Here is a 25,837-nt window from a genome sequence, read left to right as displayed (position 1 = left end):
ATGCGAACATCGCTGGCAAGCTCTGACCAGGGGCTCGCTCCACTTCTTTCCCATGTCCACTCACCGCACATATCAGTAACTCCATAATCCACACAAACAAAATAGGGCAAGATGATCCCATCCCATCGTGATCGGGATCCCCAACTTCCAACCTCTGCCACTGTTTTGTTGGACTGTGTCGCAAACCGCATCAAAAACTGATCATAATATGCCATCAGAAAATCCCTAAATCTCCGTGGCATCCAAGATAAATCAATGGCATACCTGATCAAGGCATGTGGCACTGACCCATTATATGCATTCTTCAAATCCAGCGATACCACCTTGTTTTTATTCTTGTGCATGCTCCACGATGTTCCTTCCCCCTCAGTGACCTTAACTTGATAAACCATTAGATTGCATTGATGTGTTGACGTGGTGCACCTTTATGAGCACCTTTATGAGCTGAATGGCCTGCTGCAATAAGGTTCTTTGTGTATCCTTGCTTTAATCCATTTATTTTCCTTTTCGTTTTCGTGTTTCTACAGAGCTGTCCAGATTTGACTTCGATTCTGAGGTGAGTTCATTTTCTTAATGCTGTTGCTGGGATGGCCATAGGAACTAACTGGACTAAGATACAATAGATATTTTATTAATAGATGTGCAGCATAAGTGTTTGGTTTCCTTGTGGAATTCTAGGTCAGGTGTTGAAGAGTGTTTTCGCAGAAATCTATATTCGCCCCGCCATCATGTATGTGTCTAAGCCCGTACCATTCCCGCACGTTGATTTTCTAAATCGTTCCCCTTTGGAATCCCTCTTTGGAAACAAATCCAAAGTTGAGTATGAGCACTGCAAAGATGAACCCGAATCGGTAAAAAATAGTTAATATATTTAGTCTTTTGAGGCTTTGGGGTCTTCTGGATCTTCGGGTTTTTCGGGGTCTTTTGGGTACTCTGGGTCTTTAATGGTTTTTGAGGTATTTTGGATCTTTGTGGGTATTGTGGGGCTTTGGGAGTCTCCCGGTTATTTTGGGTCGGCTGGGTCTTTTGAGTCTTTAAGTGTCTTTCGGGGTCTTTGTTGTCTTTTGGGATCTTGGTGGATTTAAGGGTCTTGTTGGACTTAAAGGATCTTCAAAGGTCTAAACTCTAAAGGATCTCAGCAGTCTAAAGAGTCGAAAGGGATAGTCCAACAATGCGTAATTAATAGACGTACATAATTAATAGACAGGAAGCAACCGGCGTTCAAACAGTACGTAATTAATAGACACATAATCACAGCTTGAAGGCTTCATGGACGTGTTTTTCGGTTTTACATATATATATATATCGATGGTCTTGGCTCGTAGAAGAGGTGTGGTACAGAAGAAATCGGGACATAACATAACAAAGGGAACAGCAGGAGAAATGGGAAACGCCAAGAAAGAAAATGGAGAGAGAAGATAGTGGTAATAAAATTGGTAATAAAGTGGTAATAAAGTAATGGTCATAAATAATGGTAATAAATGGTAATAAATGGTAATAAAATAGTGGTAATAAAATGGTAATAAATAGTGGTAATAAAATAGTGGAGAGAGAAAATAGTGGAGAGAGAAAATAGTGGAGAGAGAAAATAGTGGAGAGAGAAAATAGTGGAGAGAGAAAATAGTGGAGAGAGAAAATAGACGGATACGGGCAAACAATGGATGCAGGTAATGATAAGGGGTAAGGGAATGAGTGCAAGGGGTGGACAAGATGGATATATGAGAAGCAAAATATTGGAAGGAACGAGGGGTGGTGTAACAGGTTTAGAAAATATCATGATTTTGGTTGGGGGAAGACTTGAGATGGTGGTGAACAGATGTCTTGAAGACCTGGAGGGAGGAATGAGATTAATGAGAATGTGGAAGGTGGTTCCACATGTGGAAAAAGAGGGAAAATGAGTGGAGGTGAGGACTGGGTCTGGATTTCGGCAGTTTCACAAGGAGGGGGTTGCTGATGGACCGCATGCTTTCTGCAGATACCTGAGGGGGACAAATCACGGAGAGGGCAGAAGGTGCCACCTTGACAAGGCACCACAAGGTTTTAGAGGAGGGAGACAAGTTTGAAAGCTCATTGTTGACATTGGACAGATGTTGTTTTCTGGCTCTCTGGAGAGTAGACACACTTGTTGCGAGCTTTGTGGAATGATCTGAGGTTGTCTTCAGTTGGATTTTCCATCCAGGAAGAGAATGCGAGTTGTTTTAAAGCAACTGCTTCACTACAGGATTCCGAGTACCAAGAGCGGATGGATGGATAAGATACCTGAAGACCATATGGAATGAACCTGTGCATAAGAGAGAGCAGGTTTCTGTGGAGCAATTCCCAGGATGATTTAATATCAGCGGTGGTGGATGTAGGAGACCAGTCCTGATATGCTTTAAAAAAATACATCGTTTTTAAACCATGAATACATAAAGCGTGAATGTAGAAGTCACATGTTGTGAGAACCCCGAATACGTAAAGCGTGAATGTAGAAGTCACATGTTGTGAGAACCCCGAATACGTAAAGCGTGAATGTAGAAGTCACATGTTATGAGAACCGCAAATACATAAAGCGTGAATGTAGAAGTCACATGTTATGAGAACCGCAAATACATAAAGCGTGAATGTAGAAGTCACATGTTATGAGAACCCCGAATACGTAAAGCGTGAATGTAGAAGTCACATGTTATGAGAACCACGAATACATAAAGCGTGAATGTAGAAGTCTCATGTTATGAGAACCGTGAATACATAAAGCATGAATGTAGAAGTCACATGTTACGAGAACCGTGAATACATAAAGCGTGAATGTTGATGTCACATGTTATGAGAACCGCGAATACGTAAAGCGTGAATGTAGAAGTCACATGTTATGAGAACCGCAAATACATAAAGCGTGAATGTAGAAGTCACATGTTATGAGAACCGCGAATATGCGGAACCCGTGAATGTTGATGTCCGACTGTATTTGTGATGGAATGTAGTTTTATAGAAGCCTCAGAACTCACTCGGTCCGGGGAATGGTTGATAGGTAACGAGGTGCCTTTACAGTGTAACAAGGAGGCACATCCGGTTATGAGGATGTAGCACAATATGCACAAAGGAGGCACGTCCAATTATGAGGATGAAGCACTAGATGCACAAAGGAGGCACATCCGGTTATGAGGATGTAGCACAAGATGCACAAAGAAGGCACATCCGGTTATGAGGCTGTAGCACAAGATGCACAAAGGAGGAACATCCGGTTATGAAGATGTAGCACAAGATGCACAAAGGAGGCACATCCGGTTAGGAGGATGTAGCACAAGATGCACAAAGGAGGCACATCCGGATATGAGGATGTAGCACACGATGCACAAAGGAGGCACATCCGGTTATGAGGATGTAGCACAAGATGCACAAAGGAGGCACATCCGGTTATGAGGATGCAGCACAAGATGCACAAAGGAAGCACATCCGGTTATAAGGATGTAGCACAAGATGCACAAAGGAGGCACATCTGGTTATGAGGATGTAGCACAAGATGCATAAGGGAGGCACATCCGGTTATGAGGATGTAGCACAAGTTATATTTCATAATGTAGAGTTGGAGGGAAAAAAGAAATCATGACTGCTTCACCTGATGTACAATTACCTTCTAATCCTAGGTGAGGACCACTTTGTGGCCAAAACCTCCGACCTGTGCTTGGACAAATTTTCAGTTTTGCTTATTTTGTGTTTTTTACTTTTTTTGACTTATCCGTTCCGTAAAGTGGGTAAAAAAAAAACACTTACCGTAAAAAACTTCCGAATGAACCTTGGAACAAGTGTTTGTTACAAAGTCACCCCGGCATTCAGTCACCCCACCTTATGGTACATATGAAAATTTGTGCAGTTTTTACATTATTTACAATTGTTCTGGATGACAAAACTATCATCAAGGCAAAACATCACATACGATATATATTTATATTTCATCATTCTGTGATGTTCCTTAACTTTTTGTTACTTTTCAAACTTGTGACTTAAACTGTGTTTCAGGGTGGGGGATTTCTCCAAGTTCTCGAATCATCTTGAGGCACTTGCCAGCTTGTACACATTACCTGGAGACAGGTATGAAAAGACCTGCCAACGTCTATACAAACTTCATATTTTGCCAATGTAACATTGCACATCAATCAGCATAAAATGTACATTGTAAATACATATATATCTTCATATATACAGTCATATGAAAAAGTAAGTACACCCCATGTAAAGTTTTGACTTTTTCAACATATTTCAACATACAGCAATTTGATCTTCATTTCAACAATATTGATAGATAAAGGTGATATAATATAACAAATATCATGAAACATTTACATTTTGTAGTCCATTGTATAATTTAAATAAACATAAATGCAAATTTCGCATGTGGAAAAGGTAAGTACACCCTTGGCTCTAATAGGTGGTATTGCCCCCTTTGGCAGAAACAACCTCAAGTAGGCGTTTCTTATAACTGTCTACCAGTCTCTGACATCGACTGGGAGAAATTTTTTCCCACTCCTCCATGCAGAATTATTTCAGCTGTGCGATGTTTGAGGGGTTTCTTGCATGCACAGCTCGTTTCAAATCCCCCCACAACATCTCGATGGGATTTAGATCCGGGCTTTGACTTGGCCATTCCAGTTCCCTCCATTTCTTTCTTTTAAGCCATTCCTTGGTGGATTTACTGGTACTAGGGCATTGCCCGTACTATATCTATATCTAAAATTATATCCCCCCCCTCTATTTACATGAAATGGTTTGGTCCAAAGCGAACGGCTTGCGAGTACGGTGACAATCCCCCCCCTCTATTTACATGCAATGGTTTGGTCCAAAGCGAACGGCTTCCGGAGTTTGGTAAAGAAATCGCCATCGCGTGCACAAACGCGCAGGAAAGCGAATGAATCGCAAATTCGTTTTTATTAGTGTTAAAACATAGTTTAACGCCAACATAGTTTGCAAACGTGAAATAAATGAATACGCTCTCAAATGTGCCATCCGAGGCAGAGTGTGTCCGCCACGTTCGGCACACGCGATCGTTCGCTGCTCTCTGATTGGTTGAATCGTTTTTTGGACATAGCTCGGTAAGTAATTGTCCGATTAATATGAAACCTTGAAAAGGCACATCCTCGGGTCCCCAGCAATATACCTGGCAAGTTAAAAGTATATCGGACCCGTGGTTGTCGAGAAACAGCGGTCACAGACAAACGTACAGACAGAGATTACTGGAATTATAGATAGATGTTTAGGGTCACTGTCATGTTGCAAGGTCCACCTTCAGTTGAGTTTCAACTTTCCGACAGATGGCCTCACATTATCCTCAAGCACCCTCTGGTACAATGAAGAATTCATAGTGGATTCTATGATTGTGACCTGCCCAGGCCCTGATGCAGCAAAGCTGCCCCAAACCATAATATTTCCAGCACCATACTTTATAGTTGGTATCAGGTTCTTGTGGTTCTGAGCTCGCAAGGTTAATCACCACAAAACTTTATAGGATAACATCTTTTACCATGATGCACCTAAATAGGGGTTTTAAAACTCACAATTCATACCTTATAAACACCTGAGCCGCCACCTGTCGCCATGATAGTTCGATCCACATATACAAACCTTTATAAAAAGCCCAATGTTTTTTTTAGATTTCGACCCGGATATTGTTATAATTAGTAAGATGGTGAGCTCCGATCATCAAATTGATCAGATGTGAAAAACAACTCTTTACTTATGTTAACATGATCGGTAAGTTCGGCAAATAAGGAGTCACGTGACCTCTGAAATGCACTAATTATTCAAAAATTGAAAATAGCACAAAGACAACCTATACATCAATGTAAAGGTAATTTTACTGCTCATCTAATAACATCGCTCTCGAGGGTGAAAAAATATTGTGTAGAAAAAAGGACCCACGTGACACCACCACTTGCCAACAGGTGAACCTCCAACGATCACCACATCCTCACAACACAGTGAGTTGTTTTTGTTACGTGCTCCTCCCCAAACCCCAGTCACGGTGTACCTCGAAAGGAGTCACGGCAGAAAGATGTGCTATTATGTGTGCCAATGACCAATGGTGAAACCGCACCAATCAGTTGATACCAAAAACCAAGTATTGTATTAATATCACACAATAACAACTTGCACAAGTACAATAAAATCTCAATTGCACAACAAATACCATATAATTCCTATGATGGTACCACCAGTTTCTTAACTCAATAACTCACGGTACTCCACGTGAGCGAAATGTAACACCCCCAAAGTCACTGTCACGGCACCAGGCCCAAAGTCGATCCACGCTCCGGTGATCGCAAGAAAACAGGTCGTACTGAGACCTGAACCCAGGACGGCTGACCGTCAACGCTGCCGAAGAGCTGCTGGGTGGGTGTCGGGCCGACGTCGGTCAGGCAAAGGTTCACCCAAAAGGCAACTGGGAATTCACACCTTCGGTTCACCAGACAATGACGCTGGTATGAACATTCAGTGGCTCCCAAGTGGAGAACCGCAAATTCCCAATAGAAATCCACGCCACACACGAGAACCAAGCTAACGGCTGGTGCGCGGTGAAATGGCTGGCGCGAGGTGAAATGGCGGACGGGCCCGTAATGGAGGCGTACGGCTCTCCCGCGATGATTCACTTTCAGAAACAACCGCAAAACCCGTCACACAGGTTTATCTGCCACAGCGATAACTACACTGTCAGAGGCACCCCTTTCCTGGGGAAACCAATATTCGCTCGTGACCAACGTTTGCCAGCGTCCGCTCGACACCTCCAAGCAGATCGGCCTTTCTTTCCCGATCTCACTTGCTCGACACCTCCAAGCAGATCGGCCTTTCTTTCCCGATCTCACTTGCTCCACTTCAGCCTCCTCTTCTTCTTCTTCCGGTTTCTCCCGATCCATTTCGTTTTTCTTTTAAAACACAAATTTTTCCTTTTGAAGACAGTTATCTCCATTTCACTCAAACTATAACAATAATAGTACATGGAACTAAAAATGCTTCCAGTGGATGAAAACCACAAAGACGGAAGTGACGAATCCATAACATTTTGCTGTTTGTTTGTGACCTTACTGCTTTTAGCTCCCAAGGTTAATCACAACGAAACTTTCTACCATCAGTTTTCTAACCACGATACACCTGAATGGGGGTTTTATACCGTGATGAGAAGGTCATTTGGCCCGTTATTTCTGTTTGGCACTCCCGAGTTAATTTAATTACAAACCCGATTTAATTTATTTACTACAGCTTCACTCCTTTACACCCTTTGGACCCCTTTAGAGCTTTTACACCCCTGAGACTCCATTATACCCCTTTTGACCCGTTTGACCCGTTTAACCATTTACACCCCTTAGACCCCATAGATGTAGATATAATCAATTTTAATCTTAATGAAATGGACAATTTGATGTATCCATGACAACTTTTTGGGGGAGAAGAGTGGATTTTGAAAGTATTGTGCTCTGTATGACGTCGTCTTGTTATTACTTGGCAAAAAAAAAGAAGTTTTTGACAAGTATGTTGATCACTCCGGTTTGTGTGTGTGTGTGTGTGTTTGTGTGTGTATTTATCTGTCTGCTCACTTATACTTGTCTACAGGTCACAATTTTAAACCGATCTTCACGAAACTTCACCAAATGGTAGAGTTCGTGGTCCGACAAAATCTTTTATATTTTTAGGTCAAAAGGTCAACATAGGCCAAAGGTCAACCTCTTTCTTCAAATTTCTAAAATCCTCAATTTTCACCCGATTGACTTAATAATAATAATAATAATACATTTATTTTATATAGCGCTTTTCAAGAAGCCCAAAGACGCTTTGACAGAGTACAAAAAACAAGTGCAAAAAGGCAAAAATTAATAGGTAAATAATCAAAGCAAAAGGAAGGAGAATGAGGAGAGATAGTCAAGGGTTAAATGCTGTGGGTTAAATGTTGAATGCAGTGTTGAACAGGTGGGTCTTGAGTGATGTTTTGAATGTGGTGAGTGAGGAGGAGTCTCTGATGGTGTGAGGTAGTGAGTTCCAGAGGGTGGGAGCAGCGATGGAGAAGGCCCTGTCCCCCCAGGATTTGAATTTGGTCCGGATGGGGGGGGGACAGGAGGTTGGCGCCAGCAGAGCGGAGGTTGCGGGTGGGAGTGTGTCTGGAGAGGAGGTCAGTCAGGTAGGATGGGGCCGGGTTATGGAGGGCTTTGTAGGTCAAGAGGAGGATTTTGTACTGGATTCTCTGGGGGATGGGGAGCCAGTGAAGCTTATAAAGGACGGGGGTGATGTGGTCACGGGTCCGGGAATGGGTGAGTAGACGGGCAGCGGAGTTCTTGAAATTTCAATAGGATTTACATATCGGCTAACTGAAGTCAACCACCAACTATTTGTGAGATCAACATAGGCCAAAAGGTAAACATAGGCCAAAGGTCAAACACTTTTTCAAATTTTTAAATCCTCAATTTTCATCCGATTGACTTGAAATTTCAATAGGATTTTCATATCAGTTTAGTGAAACCAACCACCAACTATTTTTGAGATCAGGTTAGGCCAAAAGGTCAACATAGGCCAAAGGTCAAACACTTTTTCAAATTTTCAAAATCATCAATTTTCATCTGAAAAAGCATCATTTTTAATCCGATTGACTTGAAAATTTAACAGTATTTGCACATTGAGTCACTAAATAGCAAAACCAACTATTTTTTGCTTTTGCAAGCCATGGCATTACAGTAGACAGAGCTCCCTTTTTGTTTTTACGTACCCATTTTTGTATTGACTAACATTTTTGTGCGATATGCTAACGCTCCCCTCCCTTCCACCCTGCCCCCCTCTCTCTCCTCACCCTCCCCTTCCTTTCTCACCCTCCATCCTCTCCTCCCCCCTCTCCCTCCCTCTTCTCCTCCTCCCCTCTCTTCATATTCCTGTCAGGAAGCGACTCGTTGTTACCCGGCAACGCCGGGTACTTTTGAGAGTACCATATAAAGGGGATTTTTTCTATGCCTCTGGCATTTTCCCCAAGAATATCTGTTGTTATTTCGACTTGTATTTCATTGTTTTGTTTTTTTCAATCATCGGGGCTGTATTTGTTGGCTTTTCGTTTTCGTGTGTGGCATCCTCTATTCGCACCTGTGTTTAGAGGTTTTTTGCGACGTGAGCTAGGGATGCTTTTTCAGGTTTGTTGTGTTCATGTTTGTTTACAAATTGCATCCGATAGTCTGTTGAGCATTTCACATACTCTGCTAGTCCTACAGTTGTATCTGCTATTGTATCTAGGTCGATTTTTCTTGTTGTCCATTTTTAGCTCACCTGGAACGAAGTTCAGGAGAGGCTTATGTGATGGCGCGTCGTCCGTGCGTAAAAACTTGAAACTTCTCCAAAACCGCTGATGGGATTGCGACCAAATTTGGCACAAATGATATTTGTTGTGATGTGACTAAAGTTTGTTCACGGCATTAAAAAAAATCGTGGTCTAAGGGGGTTTACCGGGGGTCAAAGTGGATCCAGGTTTGACCCCCAAAAATAGGAATTTGCTTTTTCCTCTGAAACTACACAAACTATTTCGATGAAACTTGACCACAACCTTCATCACCTGCGCTGTACCAAAGTTTGTTCACGGCATTAAAAAAAATCTTCCCCTTTGGGGATCTATGGGGGGGGGGGGGGGGGTGGGGGGTTGTTCCCCAAAATAGGTATTTGCTTTCTTCTCAGAATCTACACATGCAATTCTTATGAGACTTGAGCACGACCTTCATCACCCGTGGTTTACCAAAGTTTAAAAAAAAAAAAATTGAATCCCTAACAAACCTGACTGAAAAGCATCCCTAACTCACAGAAAGTATTGTAAAAATTGGGGTCTGTGGAGGTACACGAGGTGGGAGGGGGGTTGCCCCCCAATAAAGGTATTTTTTTTTGTTTGTTTGTTTAAAGTCTTATGATTATGTTAGTATGATTGTACATGCGTCCCTGTCTTCTCGCAAGCATTGAAATTGGTTTAAAATACCTTTATTCAGTGCAGTATACTGTTTATTCTACCAGGTGAGTGCCAGGGGTATTGCCCCTATGTTTGTTGATCTACCTTGCACAAATGTGCACTTTGCTTTGGATGTCGTCAGAGAACAGTTTCACTAATTTCAGTTGTTCTGCCAATTTTTCGTCGTTCGATGCAGAGAGTTCTAAATCACCCATGTACAGTGGATGTGTCACATTTCTAGAAATTTACATATCAACAAGGAGACAGGAAAGCCTATCTCCTTGGAAGATCCCACGTCATATCTTTACTCCTGGTAATTCGTGTGTGTGTGTGTGTGTGTGTGTGTGTGTGTGTGTGTGTGTGTGTGCGTGCGTGCGTGCGTGCGTGCGTGCGTGCGTGCGTGCGTGTGTGTGTGTGTGTGTGTGCGTGCGTGTGTGTGTGTGTGTGCGTGCGCGTGCGTGCGTGCGTGTGTGTGTGTGTGTGTGTGTGTGTGTGTGTGTGTGTGTGTGTGTGCGTGCGTGCGTGTGTGTGTGTGTGTGTGTGTGTGTGTGTGTGTGTGTGTGTGTGTGTGTGTAACATGAGGTGTGTATTTTATTGGCTGTCTTTTTCAGCGACATGAAGAACAAGATGTATTTGGCTCTGCAGTCACTTGAAATGGATTTACTGCGAATGTCTCAACTCTACAGGTAGAGTGTGCTCTGATGGGGATAAAATGCACAAAATTGTTAACCAAGCTAACCTCACACACCTCTCACTGGTTATCACCACTAACCTTGAACTGCTTTGTTAACCAAGCTAACCTCACACACCTCTCACTGGTTATTCACAGGAAACTTTTATGATCACATATCAATATGTGTGTATGTCACATTGTTTCAATATGTCACATACAATATGTGTATTATCACATGTCAATGATATCTATATCAATGAATGATGTATATCCTATTATAATAGAGCAAACGTACAAGGTGATGTTTGTATGTTTGTATGTTTATTTGTGGCCAATACGTCTTCTTCTTCTTCAAATAAAATTAACACCCCAAAAAACAGTCCATGGACTCTTTTTATTTATTATTTTATTTTCTTTTTTTGTATACAAGATCGAGGCTCCTGTAAGAGCTAGCATTAATCACAAAAAAACAAACGGACATATACATATAATAAAGGGAGCGGGAGACAAGATGGAGAGAGAGATGGAAGCACACAAGTACAAAGGAGAGAACAGGGACATCGGGAGATCTGTGGGAGGGTGGAGGGCTTGGGGGGCAGGAGGAGGAGTTGAGGGGGGGGGGGGGGGGAAGAGGTAAAAACAAATGGACACTGCTAGTTCTTCAAGGAAAGAAGTCGGTGTTTCAAAAAAGTGGATCTGGGGTGAATTAACTGGCATAGAAAAGATCAAGGTTTTGGATTGGGGAAGACAAGAGATGGTGGTGAACAGCTGTTTTAAAGACCTGGAGGGAGCAGAGGGATTGAAGAGAGTGAGGGAGTTTGTTCCAGAGGCGGGAGAAAAGAGGAGTGAAGGTGAGCAGATAGTTTTGATTTTGGCAGTTTAACCATAAGAGGGTTGCAGGCAGATCTTGTGCGACCTGTAGGAATATTTGGGGGACAGAGCCCAGAGAGAGCTGGGGGGCGGGGGGGGGCAAGGCCGGAGAGGAGCCGGTAGAAGACGGAAAGACCACCAACCTGCCTGCGGTGAGTGAGTGAAGTGAAAGGCCCTTGGAGTTAGCTTCATCGCGGGAGATTCCAATGATTCTGAACGCTTTGGTTTCAACAGCGTGAAGACGAGCTGGGTGTGAGGCAGGAGCACCAGCCCAGAGGGAAGAGCAGTATTCCATTGAGCTGTGGATGAAAGCCTTGTATGTGGTGAGGAGCTTAGGTGTGCCAAGGAAGGACTTCGCACGACGGAGGATGCCCAGTCGGCGACTGGCTTTGGAGGCCAGATTTGAAATGTGGTTTTCCCAGGAAAGATCATGGCAGATAGTGAGACCCAAAAGCTTGAGTGACAGAACTTCTTGTAGAGGATTATTCAGAAAGTGGATGGGAGGGTTGTCCAGTCGGTCTTTTCGGAGAGACATCGTAAGAGTGTGAGATTTGTCAGGATTGAAAGACATGTTCCACTTGTTTGCCCAGTCTGTGATTTTGTCCAGGTCTGCAGAGAGTGAGGAGGCTGCAGACTGCCGATCTGAGGGATGAGGAATGGAGCGACAGAGAGTAGAGTCATCAGCAAAGAGATAGAGAGGATTTTCAAGGGAGTCAGAGAGATCATTGATGAAGACCAGAAAAAGCACAGGGCCCAGAACACTGCCTTGGGGAACTCCAGCCTGAACAGGAAGAGGAGATGAGAGAAACCCATTCAGGGCCACACGTTGACTACGACTAGAGAGGAAGTCTGCCAGCCATGTGTTGAGATTTCCATGGATACCAAAGGAGGAGAGTTTGGTGAGCAGAGCAGGGTGCCAGACCGTATCGAAGGCACATGATATGTCAAGGGAGACAGCTCTAATTTCCTGTTTGGCATTGAGGACCTCCATCCATTGTTGAGAAAGCAGAAGCAGCATGTCCAGAGTAGAGTGACCAGGTCTGAAACCAAATTGATAATAATCAGAGATCAAGCCATTGGAGAAGAGGAAAGATTTCATATCCGAAGCAATGATGGATTCCATGACTTTGCTGATAATTGGGAGAAGGCTGATTGGTCTGTAGTTGCTAGGATCTGTTTTTGCACCTTTTTTGTGCAAAGCGGTGATGTTGGCTGATTTCCAAGCAGATGGCAGATGACCTTGAGCAAAAGAGAGGGTGAAGAGAACAGAGAGAGGGAGTGAAAGAGCGGAAGAACAGGATTTTAGGACCCGTGGGCTGATGCCGTCAGGTCCAGTTGCAGAATCAGAGTCGAGGGTTGACAGAAACTTTTCCACCTTGTCAGGAGGAAAGGACACAGAGTCCATGAGCAGCTGGGTATGGTGGATACAGAGAGGAATGGGTTTGGGACACAAGATTTAGAGGCAAACACAGAGTTGAGGCATTCAGCTTTTTCACGTGTGGAGTCAGCCGTGTAGCCGTTTGAGGTGAGGGAGGGGATGGAGGGGGAACAAACACCAGAAACAGATTTGACCAGACGCCACCAGGATTTGGAAGAGGGAGACAGATAAGAGAGTTCGGTCTTGAGAAGGGAGAGATATTGTTTCCTGGCTCTCCTGAGGGTGGACACACTTGTTTCGGGCTTTGTGAAAGGAAATGAGATTTCCTTCCGTTAGATTTGATTTCCAAGAGACGAAGGCAAGTTGCTTCTGGGCAACAGCCTCACCACAAGATTCCGTGTACCATGGACGGGAGGAAGGGTATGACGGGAAGGGTATGACAACTGAAGACGAGATGGGATAAATCTGTGCATGAGAGAGAGCAATTTACTTTGGAAGAATTCCTAGGATGAGTTGATGTCAAAAGCGGTAGAGATGGGAGACCAGTCCAAATGATTGATGGCTGCTTGAAGACCGTGCCAGTTGGCCTGAGTGAAATGCCAGACTCGTCGACGCTGAGGAGGCTCTCTGAGAATGGTCAAAGAGATGTCCACTTTAACAAGCACATGATCAGATGAGCCGATTGGAGCAGAAGAAGAGCAGCAGACATTTGCAGGGAAGTTTGTCATAACCAAATCTAGAAGAGAAGATGCTCCGTTTATTGAGATCCGGGTTGGGAAATTGACAGATTCTGTCAGTCCCAGTTTGTCGCAGAAGTCCTTTGTTGAGGTGCCATGGCTGGTGTGAGAGGTACCCACACCCAGCCAGCTGGCATTATCACACTTGAAGTCGCCACATATGAGGAAGAGTGAGTTGGGATGAGTGGATAGAAGTTGGTCCATGTTATCAGACGGGTCATTCCATGTCAAATCATCAAAGAATCTGGCGTCATCTCTCAGATTTTTGTAAAACTTTGGGAACCAATTGGGACCCATGAAAAACAGCTAGAACTCAAATATTTTTGCTAACAGCCTATTAATTAGTGAGATACAGGTTAACGAACTTTGGACTAATTAGCGCGATGTCGCGAATTCAAATGGCCATATCTCTAAAAGTATAACACCTAGAGAGCTGGTTTTGGTGTCATTTTAAAGGTATTTTCATGCCCTATAAATTTGTCTGGGCAACATTTTCCTACCTCCAATCACAAAAAAGTTATCACAAAATATAAACTTCAATCGTGAATCCAAAAAAAATGTATCCTTCAAATTTCCTCAAATTCATCCCAGATGTACCTTATGATGTCAAGAAGCTTCCACATAAGTTTTGTGATGGGCACTCCAATAGTTTCTGAGATATGAGCAATAATGTACATGTACGTATGGCATATAGGTTCGAAAATCAGCATTTGTAATGTATTATACAATCATTCTAACCTAGCCATGACAGGGAACACAGGGAACAACCATCAATTGCTTTGAAGTATCATATACTTTCATTTTCAACTGGGCCTGAGGGGAATTCTCATCTGGGGAATTCCAACTGGGATTTCCCATGTGGGTAAGTCGAGGTGATGCAACTTTCACAGTCTAAGATCCCCAGGGAAAGTCCAAGTTGGCTTAGTGTAATGCTTAGGCCTGCCACCAACAGAAATTGGCAGTTCACTTCTGAAGGAGCTGCAGAAAAATGACGACTGCCAAGGAAAAGTTCATCTTGAAGCAGAAATCCTGCTGCAATCCCTTTGGAGCTCATGAAAAACCAAAGTCGTCTGGCTTGAGAGCTGCTAGCCAAAAAGCCATAGCCGCTCATCCAAGCCTCAAACTGCAAAGTGCACAGAAAATCTGTACCCAGTGTCGTAAGAAACTGGCAAAAAGACAACCAGGTGTGGTAGAGACTCAGAGTGAAATACCATTACCAGTGACCAGCAGCGCTATTAGCAGTAGTGAGGACAATGATGGTGGAGGTGAATCACCAATACCAGGCAGTTCAGGGGAGTTTGAATTTCATTCTCCTGAAATGGAACTGAATACACTGAATGAGTCTTTGGGATTGATTGGAGAATCACCTATTCCAAAAAAGAGACTTGCTGCAGATAAATATGTGAAATCCAAAACCAAGAAAATCGGTGACACTGGTTAGTGAACCTAAGTCAGGTTAGTGAACACTGTGTACTTGAACTCACTTATTGATTGTATAATACATTACAAATGCTGATTTTCGAACCTATATGCCATACGTACATGTACATTATTGCTCATATCTCAGAAACTATTGGAGTGCCCATCACAAAATTTATGTGGAAGCTTCTTGACATCATAAGGTACCTCTGGGATGAATTTGAGGAAATTTGAAGGATACATTTTTTGGGGATTCACAATTGAAGTTTATATTTTGTGATAACTTTTTTGTGGTTGGAGGTAGGAAAATGTTGCCCAGACAAATTCATAGGGCATGAAAATACCTTTAAAATGACACCAAAACCAGCTCTCTAGGTGTTATACTTTTAGAGATATGGCCATTTGAATTCGCGACGTCGCGCTAATTAGTCCAAAGTTCGTTAGTCTGTATCTCACTAATTAAGAGGCTGTTAGCAAAAACATTTGAGTTCTTGCCGTTTTTCATGGGTCCCAATTGGTTCCCAAAGTTTTACAAAAATCTGAGAGATGACGGCAGATTCTTTGATGATTTGACATGGAATGGCTGAGACAGTGAAATGTTGACGGAGTCATCACTGATTTGTGGACGGTACAACACACATATGAACAAAAGGTGGAGGCGAAGGGGAAGCCGTTGCCAGAGGTGCTCCTGGGGGTGTGGTGGAGAGCAGGCAGTGTAGGGAGAGTGAGGAAGAGAGTTTTTGATAAAGATAGCAACCCCACCACCAGGACGAGGCTCAGGTCTATCATACAGGAGTAGAGAGTAACCAGGGAGAGATATTATGGGATCAGAGACATCTTGAAGGAGGAAAGTTTCTGTTAAGCAGATTAAGTCTGGTTTGTCAGAAGCAACCTGAATGGAGAGATCAATCAGGTTTGAGCGAAGGCCCCGGATGTTTGAGGTCCATACCATTAAAGAAGAGGAAGGGGGAGAATCGGATACAGGACAGGGGAGGGGAGGTAAGATGAGAAAGAGGTGGAGGAGGTAACTCTTAATTACGTATACGCATACGTACTGTTGGAATATACCTTTTGACCCTTTAGACTGCTGAGACCCCTCAGACCTTTGATGACCCTTTAAGTCCCTCCCGCAATACCCTTAAGACCACCGAGACCCCTGCAAACCCAAAATACTTGTGAAGACGGCAAACACCCAAAATACCACGAATACCCAAAAGAGGTCCTTAAAGACCCTGGATACCCGTAAAGACCCAAAACACCCAAACCACCCCGAAGACCCAAACCACCCCGAAGACCCAATCCACCCCGAAGACCCAAACCACCCTGAAGACTCAAAACACCCTGAAGACCCAAAACACCCTGAAGACCCAAAACACCCTGAAGACCCAAAACACCCTGAAGACCCAAAACACCCTGAAGACCCAAAACACCCTGAAGACCCTTAAATACCCCAAAGACCCAAAACACCCTGAAGACCCAAAACACCCTGAAGACCCAAAATTCCATTAAATACACCAAAGAACCAAAATACCCCAAATACCCTGAAAGACCCTTAAAGACCCAGAGGAACAAAAATACTCTGAAGATCCCAAAAACCCAAAACACCCCAAAGACCCAAAATACTCTTAAAGGCCCAGAAGATCCCAAAGACCCTGAAGACCCCAAATACCCTTAAAGACACAGAAGACGTTAAAGGCCCAAAATTCCCCAAAATACCCTGAAGACCCTTAAATACCCTGAAGGCCCAAAAGACCCCATTGATGCTGAAGACCCAAAATACCCCAAAGACCCAAAAGTCCCTGAAGACCCAATTTTGGCCACTCTCTCCCACCACTCCCCGCCCCCCAATCTCCATCCACCCCATACCCCCTCCACCATTCCTCCACTTCCCCCCACGATCCCTAATCCACAATCACCACCACTACCCCCACCCACCATTCCTGCCATCCCTCACTCCTTGAGAAAGCAGACATGGTCAAAGATGCCTACCCCTCTGAAACAACGTGTGGTGAGGCGCGTGTAGCGTGCCGAGTCACACTTTTATGTATAATATGTGTATATAATATGTGTCTATAATATTTATATTGTCTTTATAATATTTATAATATGTTTTTAATTTTTATAATATGCGTGTATATAATATGTGGAATACGCGTGTGTATAATATGTGTAATATGTGTGTATATATTATAATATGTGTGTATATAATATGTGTGTACATAATATGTATAATATGTGTGTATATAATGTGTGTGTATATATTAATATGTGTGTATATAATATAATGTGTGTATATAATATGTATAAGAGGTGTGTATATAATGTGTAATGTGTGTGCATATAATATGTTTGTCCATAACATGTGTATGATAACATATCGATATGTGTGTATATAATGTGTGTAATAAGTGTGTATGTAATATGTAGAATATATGTGAATATATTATCTATAATAATAAAAGGTAGTGTCCGTCTGTCCGTCTCTCCGTCTGTGTGTCTCCTCTAGAACTCCAAAACTATGAAACCTAGCTGCTCCAAACTGTATGCATACAACTGGACCTCCAACAGATTGCAATAATGAAAACTGGGTGTTTGGGTGTGTTATAATACCCGTTTTGAAGATGATTAATATGGTGCTCATAAGAAAAAACCTGGATTCTGGATATGAGCATTGGATGCTGTAGACTAAATAAATGTCCAAATCTGGAGTGAAATCTGAAAAACTTTACCGTATCTAGCGATTTGTATTACCAAGTGTATATATGCATTTATTTAAGCGAGACTGTCATTCTTCTTCTGGGGTTATTTTTTTTAATTTAACTTCATAATTTTAACTTAATTCATACTTCCATGGGACAGGGTGTCACACCTCTGTACCTGCGATCTGTTTTTAAAATTCCTCGACTATTTCAACCAGAAGCAATCGGCTTGCTATCTCTTGCCAAGCCAGCCGTTCCTTATCACCCATTTCATTGGAGTTCTTGATGGAGTGCTTAAGCCGCTTGGCGAGGGTTCTTAATTAATTAGTCACAAGGCCGGGGATGTTTAGGTCTGTTATAACACCCTTTTTGAATATGATTAACTACCACTTGGTGAATGCTATTCAGGATGCTTTTGCAAGCCCATGGTGTTACAGTAGACAGAGCTCCCATTTGTTTTTACATACCCATTTTTTTATTGACTTGAAGCGCGATGCTGCGCGCGCTAAGGCTTACGAAAGGAGCAAGCGGACAACGCGGTTCATACAAAAGAGTCTTTATTCAAAGCACTCAAACTGCAGCAGCAGCACCGAGCTGCTCGGGGCTGCGCGCCCCGTGTATATCCTGAGGCCACGCCTCTCTCCCCGGCGTGGCCCACCCCCACTTGGTGTGCGGGGTGATGTCACCACGTCAGTGCTTTCGTGTCCGCCACAGACTAACATTTTTGTGCGATATACTTTCATTGTATTTATAGATAGTTATACTAATATACCGACAAAAATATACTTATTAAAATAACAAATAAATCAAACGTCGTGTTTGGAACTCAAATCAAACGTCCGCCATGTCGAACTGTTTCATTGCAAATGTAAAGTCGACATTTTGTCTGCCCTCAGTTGTTTCCACATTTCGCTGATTTTCACATTTATAGAAGACTATTTAAAGCTAAATCTTTGTGGTTGCCGTTTTTTGTGTTTGGTGTACTTTATCTGTGCTGTCCACCTGGAGACATGTGTGATATGAGTGTACTGCATATAATATGTGTAATATATGTGTATATAATATTATAGTATGTGTGTATTTCATGTGTGTATATAATATGAATAATATGAGTACACATAATATGTATAATATGTGTGTATATAATAACGTGTGTACATAATATGTATGATATGTGTGTATATAATGTGTATACGTGTGTATGTAATATGTATCATATCTGTGCACATAATATGTATTATATGTGTGCATATAATATGTGTGGATATAATATGTGTGTAGATAATATGTGTAATATGTGTGTTATATAATATGTAGAATATGTATAATAGTTGTGTATATAATGTGTAATATATGTGCATATAATATGTGTGTATATAACACGTGTATGATCACATAACAATATGTGTGCATATAACATGTGTGTATGTAATATGTAGAATATGTGTGTGTATATTATGTATAATATGTGTGCACATATGTATATGTGTGTATATAATATGTATAATATGTGTATACATAATATATATAATATGCGTGTATATGTATATGTATGTACAGTCGTGGCCAAAAATATTGGCGCCCTTGCACTTATTTCAAATAACTCACAATTTTCTAAAAAATGAGTTGAAATTGACAAAATTATTTGGTCTCCACAATTCTTTATTTCACTGTTAATATAACAGAACCTTTGTTTTTGGTTCAGAACTTAATTTATCCTTTGAAATCATAAAATATCAAGTGCAGATACATTTAAAGTACACCGCCCCCATGCCAAATAAATAAAATAATATCCTCCAGCGCGGTATCGCCTCAGGCACCCGGCGATACCGCCATGCAGCAAATAGAGGCGGTATGGGAAGGAGAGGTGTACAATATAATTGATCGATTCATTACATAATTCAAATCAATAAACAATAATCGTAAAATCCTTTTTTAAATCAATTGGCTAATAGTATACCTCAACCAGCAGTGTTTCATCTGAAGCTGTAACTTTTTGAAAGTTCCTCTCTAGTCGTAGTCAACGTGGGCCCTGAATGGATTTCTCTCATCTCCCCCTTCCTGTTCTGGCTGGAGATCCCCAAGGTGGTGTTCTGGGCCCTGCACTTTTTCTGGTCTTCATCAATGATCTCTCCGACTCTCTGGAAAATTCTCTCTATCTCTTTGCTGATGACTCCACTCTCTGCCGCTCCATTCCTCATCTCTCAGATCGGCAGTCTGCAGCCTCCTCACTCTCTGCAGACCTGGACAAAATCACAGACTGGTCAAACAAGTGGAACATGTCTTTCAATCCTGACAAATCTCACACTCGCACTATGTCTCTTCAAAAAGACCGACTGGAAAACCCTCCCATCCACTTTCTCAACAATCCTCTTCAAGAAGTTCTGTCGCTCAAGCTTTTGGGTCTCACTATCTGCCATGATCTTTCTTGGGAAAACCACATTTCCAAGCTGGCCTCCAAAGCCAGTTGCCGACTGGGCATCCTCCGTCGTGCGAAGTCCTTCCTTGGAACACCTGAGCTCCTCACCACATACAAGGCTTTCATCCGCAGCTCAATGGAATACTGCTACCCCCTCTGGGCCAGTGCTCCTGCCTCACACCTAGCTCGGCTTCACGCTGTTGAAACCAAAGCTTTCAGAATCATTGGAATCTCCTGCGATGAAGCTAACTCCGAGGGCCTTTCACGTACTCACCGCAGGCATGTTGGTGGTCTTTCTGTCTTCTACCGACTCCTCTCCGGCCTTGCTCCCCCAGCTCTCTCTGTGCTCTGTCCCCCCAATATTCCTTCAGGTCGCACAAGATCTGCCAGCAACCCTCTTATGGTTAAACTGCCAAAATCTACACTCTCTGCTCACCTTCACTCTTTCATTCCTCTTTTCTCCCATCCAAAACCTTGATCTTTTCTACCCCCGCTAATTCACCCCAGATACACTTTTTTGAAATTCCAACTTCTTTCCTGGAAGTCCTTGCAGTGTCCATATGTTTTATACCTCTCCCACCCCTCCCCCCAAGCCCTCTCCCTCTCACAGTTCTCTTGATGTCCCTACTCTCAAATGTTGTGTTTGTGTCCTTCCCCCTCTCTCCCCATCTTGTTTACTGCTCCCCTTATTTTGTGTTTTATGTATCGGTTTGACTTTTTGTTTGATTAATGTTAGGTCTTTCACGAGCCTCGATCTTGTATACAGAAAAAAAAAAATTACGCAAATTAATAACGAAAAAATATAAATAATAATCATAAAATAATTAAATTATTAATCAATTGGCTAATAGAATATCTAAACCACCACCGTTTCATTCGAATCTATAACTTTAAAAAAATGAATCAATCAGGTCATTCATCAAATTATTAAATAATTTATCGATCAATTGATAAATCAATAAACTAAAAAATACCCTTTACAGCCAAATCACTTGGTCATTATTGTGTCCACATATCAGCTTCCTAACTCAAAAGGTGCGTGAGATATTGCTCAGATGAGAAAGTAAATATATAAGTGCTTAATTAATCGATAATAATTACATAATTTTATTAATTGATTTATTACTCAAAAAACAAAAAAATACTGTTTTTGCCAAAGCACTTGTTCACTATTGTGCCCAAAGTTCAGCTTCCTAGCTGAAAGGATGGCTGAGATATCTCCTGGACAAACAAACAAACAAACAAGAAATATTTCGTGCATAGCACGATACTTGCGAAATCCCTAAAATAAGTTTTTGGCATATGATGACCTCAAAAATAATTGGTGGTTGAATTCAGTGACCTGGTATGCAAATCCTCTTAAAATTTCAATTCAGGTGAAAATTGAGGATTTTAGAAATCTGGCCTATGTTGACCTTTTGGCCTATACTGACCTCAAAAATAGTTGGGGGTTGAATTCAGTGACTAGATATGCAAATAGTCTTCAAATGTTAAGTTAATTGGATGAAAATTGAGGATTTCAGAAATTTGGCCTATGTTGACCTTTTTTTGGCCTATGTTGACTTCAAAAATAGTTGGGGGTTGTTTTCAGTAAAAGCTGATATGCAAATCCTATTCAGATTTCAAGTCAGTTGGATGAAAATTGAGATGTTAGAAATTTGAAAAAAGTGGTTGACCTTGGGCATATGTTGACCTTTTGGCCTATTTTGATCTAAAAAATAAATGTTGGTTGAATTCAGTTCGCTGATATGTAAATCCTATTCAAATTTCAAGTCAATCGGATGAAAATTGAGGATTTTAGTAATTGGAGATAAGTGGTTGACCTTTGGCCTATTTTGACCTTTTGACCTTTTGAACTGAAATATATATAGGATTTTGTCGGATCACGAACTCTACCATTTGGTTTCGTGAAGATCGGTTTAATAGTTTGACCTGTAGGCAAGTATAAGTGAGCGGACAGACAAAAAAACACACAAACACACACAAATTGGAGTGATCAACATACTTGTTAAAAAAAAATAAAAATTGCCAAGTAACAAGCAGACGAAATAACACACCAAATAACACAATATACTTGAAAAATCTTCGATTTTACAAGTAACAAGAAAACAAGCAAACAACCGGAGTGAAAACTGAGTTCTCCCTTTCAGCGAGTCATTGCCGGGCCCCCTTCGGTGCCCGGCAATGACGTCATGCAGCCCCTGGAGATGATTTAGGAAAGGAGCAACAAACAACAACAGGCATTTTAAGGCCATTTTCCCTGCTGGAGCGGGGGTTAGCCTTGCGGTCCCCATGACAATCGTCTCCATTTTGCCCTATTTTCTGCATCTCTCCTTGTTAACCCCCTTGCCCGCATTTCTTCTCCTTTCCCTTGCCCGCCTTTCCATATAGGAAAGGAGCGGTGTACAATATTTGTTTGTGTATGTATAATATGTGTGTACATAATATGTATAATATTTGTGTATATTATATAATATGTATAATATGTTTGCATATATATTATGTACACACATTATATATATATTATGCACAGTCGTGGACAAAAATATTGGCACCCTTGCACTTTTTTCAAACAACTCACAATTTTCTCGAAGAATAAGTTGAAATTGACAAAAGTATTTGGTCTCCACAATTCTTTACTTCACTGTTAATATTACAGAACCTTTGTTTTTGATTCAGAATTGGATATATTATTTTAAATCAGACAATAAAAAGAAATGGCATTGACAAAATTATTAACACTGAAGACTTAATATTCGGTAGCACAGACTTTGGACAAAATAACCGCAGTCAAGCGCTTCCGATAGCCACGAATGAGCTTCCGACACCTCTCCACTGGCAGTTTGGCCCACTCCTCTTGTGCAAACTTCTCCATTTCTCCCAGATTTGATGGGGATTTAATGAGGTGTAGTGAAATTAATTATTTATGCAGATTAGGAATGGTGGGGAGTACAGTAAAATTGGCATGCAGATGTGAGTGTCTGTGAACTGTACTAACTGTACTACTGGAAACCCGACTGTTTTCCCACTTGAAGGATGACCACTAATGGCAGCACATTGGACTGCATCTTACATGGAAATACCGGACATCTGACTGCTAGATGCGGAGGTGAGCACGAAATACAGTGTGATCATCTTTCAAATTGGTAAATTGGGAGGTCACATGTTTCATTCATCCCAAAATGTATATTTTAGAGGAGGGGGGAGTGGGAGTTAGGGGGACCTTCCTATACCGATTTGCATGGCCTAGTGGTTGGTGTGACCATATACAAGCATCATTCAAAGGGTTCTGTCGCCACACTTTGTAATTTTTTTGAAGTAAAAGGTCAAGGTGATCTCACAAATTGCACATATTGTCACATTTACTGATATATCTGGTGATGCACTTTTTTGCTTCAGAAAGGAATAAAGTCCCCACCCTAAAGGACAGCCTAATTCCCTAATAAAGTCCCCACCCTAACCGACAGGTTAATTCCCTAATACGGTCCCCATCCTAAAGGACAGGTTAATTCCCTAATAAAGTCCCTACCCTAAAGGACAGCCTAATTCCCAAATAAAGGCCCCATCCTAACCGACAGGTTAATTCCCTAATACGGTCCCCATCCTAAAGGACAGGTTAATTCCCTAATAAAGTCCCTACCCTAATGGACAGCCTAATTCCCTAATAAAGTCCCCACCCTAATGGACAGCCTAATTCCCTAATAAAGTCCCCACCCTAATGGACAGGTTAATTCCCCAATAAGGTCCCTACTCTAAAGGACAGGTTAATTCCCTAATAAAGTCCCCACCCTAAAGGACAGGTTAATTCCCTAATAAAGTCCCCACCCTAAAGGACAGGTTAATTCCCCAATAAAGTCCCCACCCTAAAGGACAGGTTAATTCCCCAATAAAGTCCCCACCCTAAAGGACAGGTTAATTCCCCAATAAAGTCCCCACCCTAAAGGACAGGTTAATTCCCCAATAAAGTCCCCACTCTAACCGACAGGTTAATTCCCCAATAAAGTCCCCACCCTAACGGACATGTTAATTCCCCAATAAAGTCCCCACCCTAACGGACAGGTTAATTCCCTAATAAAGTCCCCACCCTAAAGGACAGGTTAATTCCCTAATAAAGTCCCCACCCTAAAGGACAGCCTAATTCCCGAATAAAGTCCCCACCCTAAAGGACAGGTTAATTCCCTAATAAAGTCCCCTCCCTAACGGACAGGTTAATTCCCTAATAAAGTCCCCACCCTAAAGGACAGGTTAATTCCCCAATAAAGTCCCCACCCTAAAGGACAGGTTAATTCCCCAATAAAATCCCCACCCTAACAGACAGGTTAAAGTCCCCACCCTAAAGGTCCCCACCCTAATAATTCAGGTTAACCTAATTATTAGGTCCCCACCTAATAATTCAGGACAGGTTAATTCCCTAATAAAGTCCCCACCCTAACGGACAGCCTAATTCCCTAATAAAGTCCCCACCCTAAAGGACAGGTTAATTCCCTAATAAAGTCCCCACCCTAAAGGATAGCCTAATTCCCAAATAAAGTCCCCACCCTAAAGGATAGCCTAATTCCCAAATAAAGTCCCCACCCTAAAGGACAGCCTAATTCCCTAATAAAGTCCCCACCCTAAAGGACAGGTTAATTTCCTAATAAAATCCCCACCCTAAAGGACAGCCTAATTCCCGAATAAAGTCCCCACCCTAACAGACAGCCTAATTCCCCAATAAGGTCCCTACTCCAAAGGACAGGTTAATTCCCCAATAAAGTCCCCACCCTAAAGGACAGCCTAATTCCCCAATAAAGTCCCCACCCTAACGGACAGCCTAATTCCCCAATAAAGTCCCCACCCTAACGGACAGCCTAATTCCCTAATAAAGTCCCCACCCTAACAGACAGCCTAATTCCCCAATAAGGTCCCTACTCTAAAGGACAGGTTAATTCCCTAATAAAGTCCCCACCCTAAAGGACAGGTTAATTCCCTAATAAAGTCCCCACCCTAAAGGACAGCCTAATTCCCTAATAAAGTCCCCACCCTAACAGACAGCCTAATTCCCCAATAAGGTCCCTACTCCAAAGGACAGGTTAATTCCCCAATAAAGTCCCCACCCTAAAGGACAGCCTAATTCCCCAATAAAGTCCCCACCCTAACGGACAGCCTAATTCCCCAATAAAGTCCCCACCCTAACGGACAGCCTAATTCCCTAATAAAGTCCCCACCCTAACAGACAGCCTAATTCCCCAATAAGGTTCTTACTCTAAAGGACAGGTTAATTCCCTAATAAAGTCCCCACCCTAACGGACAGCCTAATTCCCTAATAAAGTCCCCACCCTAAAGGACAGGTTAATTCCCTAATAAAGTCCCCACCCTAAAGGACAGCCTAATTCCCTAATAAAGTCCCCACCCTAACAGACAGCCGAATTCCCCAATAAGGTCCCTACTCTAAAGGACAGGTTAATTCCCTAATAAAGTCCCCACCCTAAAGGACAGCCTAATTCCCCAATAAAGTCCCCACCCTAACGGACAGCCTAATTCCCGAATAAAGTCCCCACCCAAAAGGACAGCCTAATTCCCTAATAAAGTCCCCACCCTAACGGACAGCCTAATTCCCTAATAAAGTCCCCACCCTAAAGGACAGGTTAATTCCCTAATAAAGTCCCCACCCTAATGGACAGGTTAATTCCCCAATAAAGTCCCCACCCTAACGGACAGGTTAATTCCCT

The 25,837-nt window shown here is 42.2% G+C and overlaps 1 protein-coding gene across 3 annotated transcripts in view; it reads left to right on the top strand.

Annotated features, from left to right (window-relative positions):
* Positions 1-25,837, top strand: part of LOC137429117 (uncharacterized) — a 232,344-nt gene that overhangs the window by 77,403 nt on the left and 129,104 nt on the right. For all 3 annotated transcript variants that reach the window (XM_078779541.1, XM_078779542.1, XM_078779543.1), the window contains 4 exons: positions 528-556; positions 4,000-4,071; positions 10,546-10,620; positions 23,165-23,238. In XM_078779541.1, the coding sequence (XP_078635667.1) occupies positions 528-556; positions 4,000-4,071; positions 10,546-10,620; positions 23,165-23,238 (250 nt within the window). The remainder of the gene's footprint in view (positions 1-527; positions 557-3,999; positions 4,072-10,545; positions 10,621-23,164; positions 23,239-25,837) is intronic.

Source organism: Myxine glutinosa, chromosome 6 (assembly GCF_964187855.1).
Source record: "Myxine glutinosa chromosome 6, kmMyxGlut1.1, whole genome shotgun sequence".
Lineage (NCBI taxonomy): Eukaryota > Metazoa > Chordata > Myxini > Myxiniformes > Myxinidae > Myxine > Myxine glutinosa.
The sequence above is the reverse complement of the archived record's forward strand: the minus strand, read 5'-3'. Positions and strand labels throughout refer to the sequence as shown.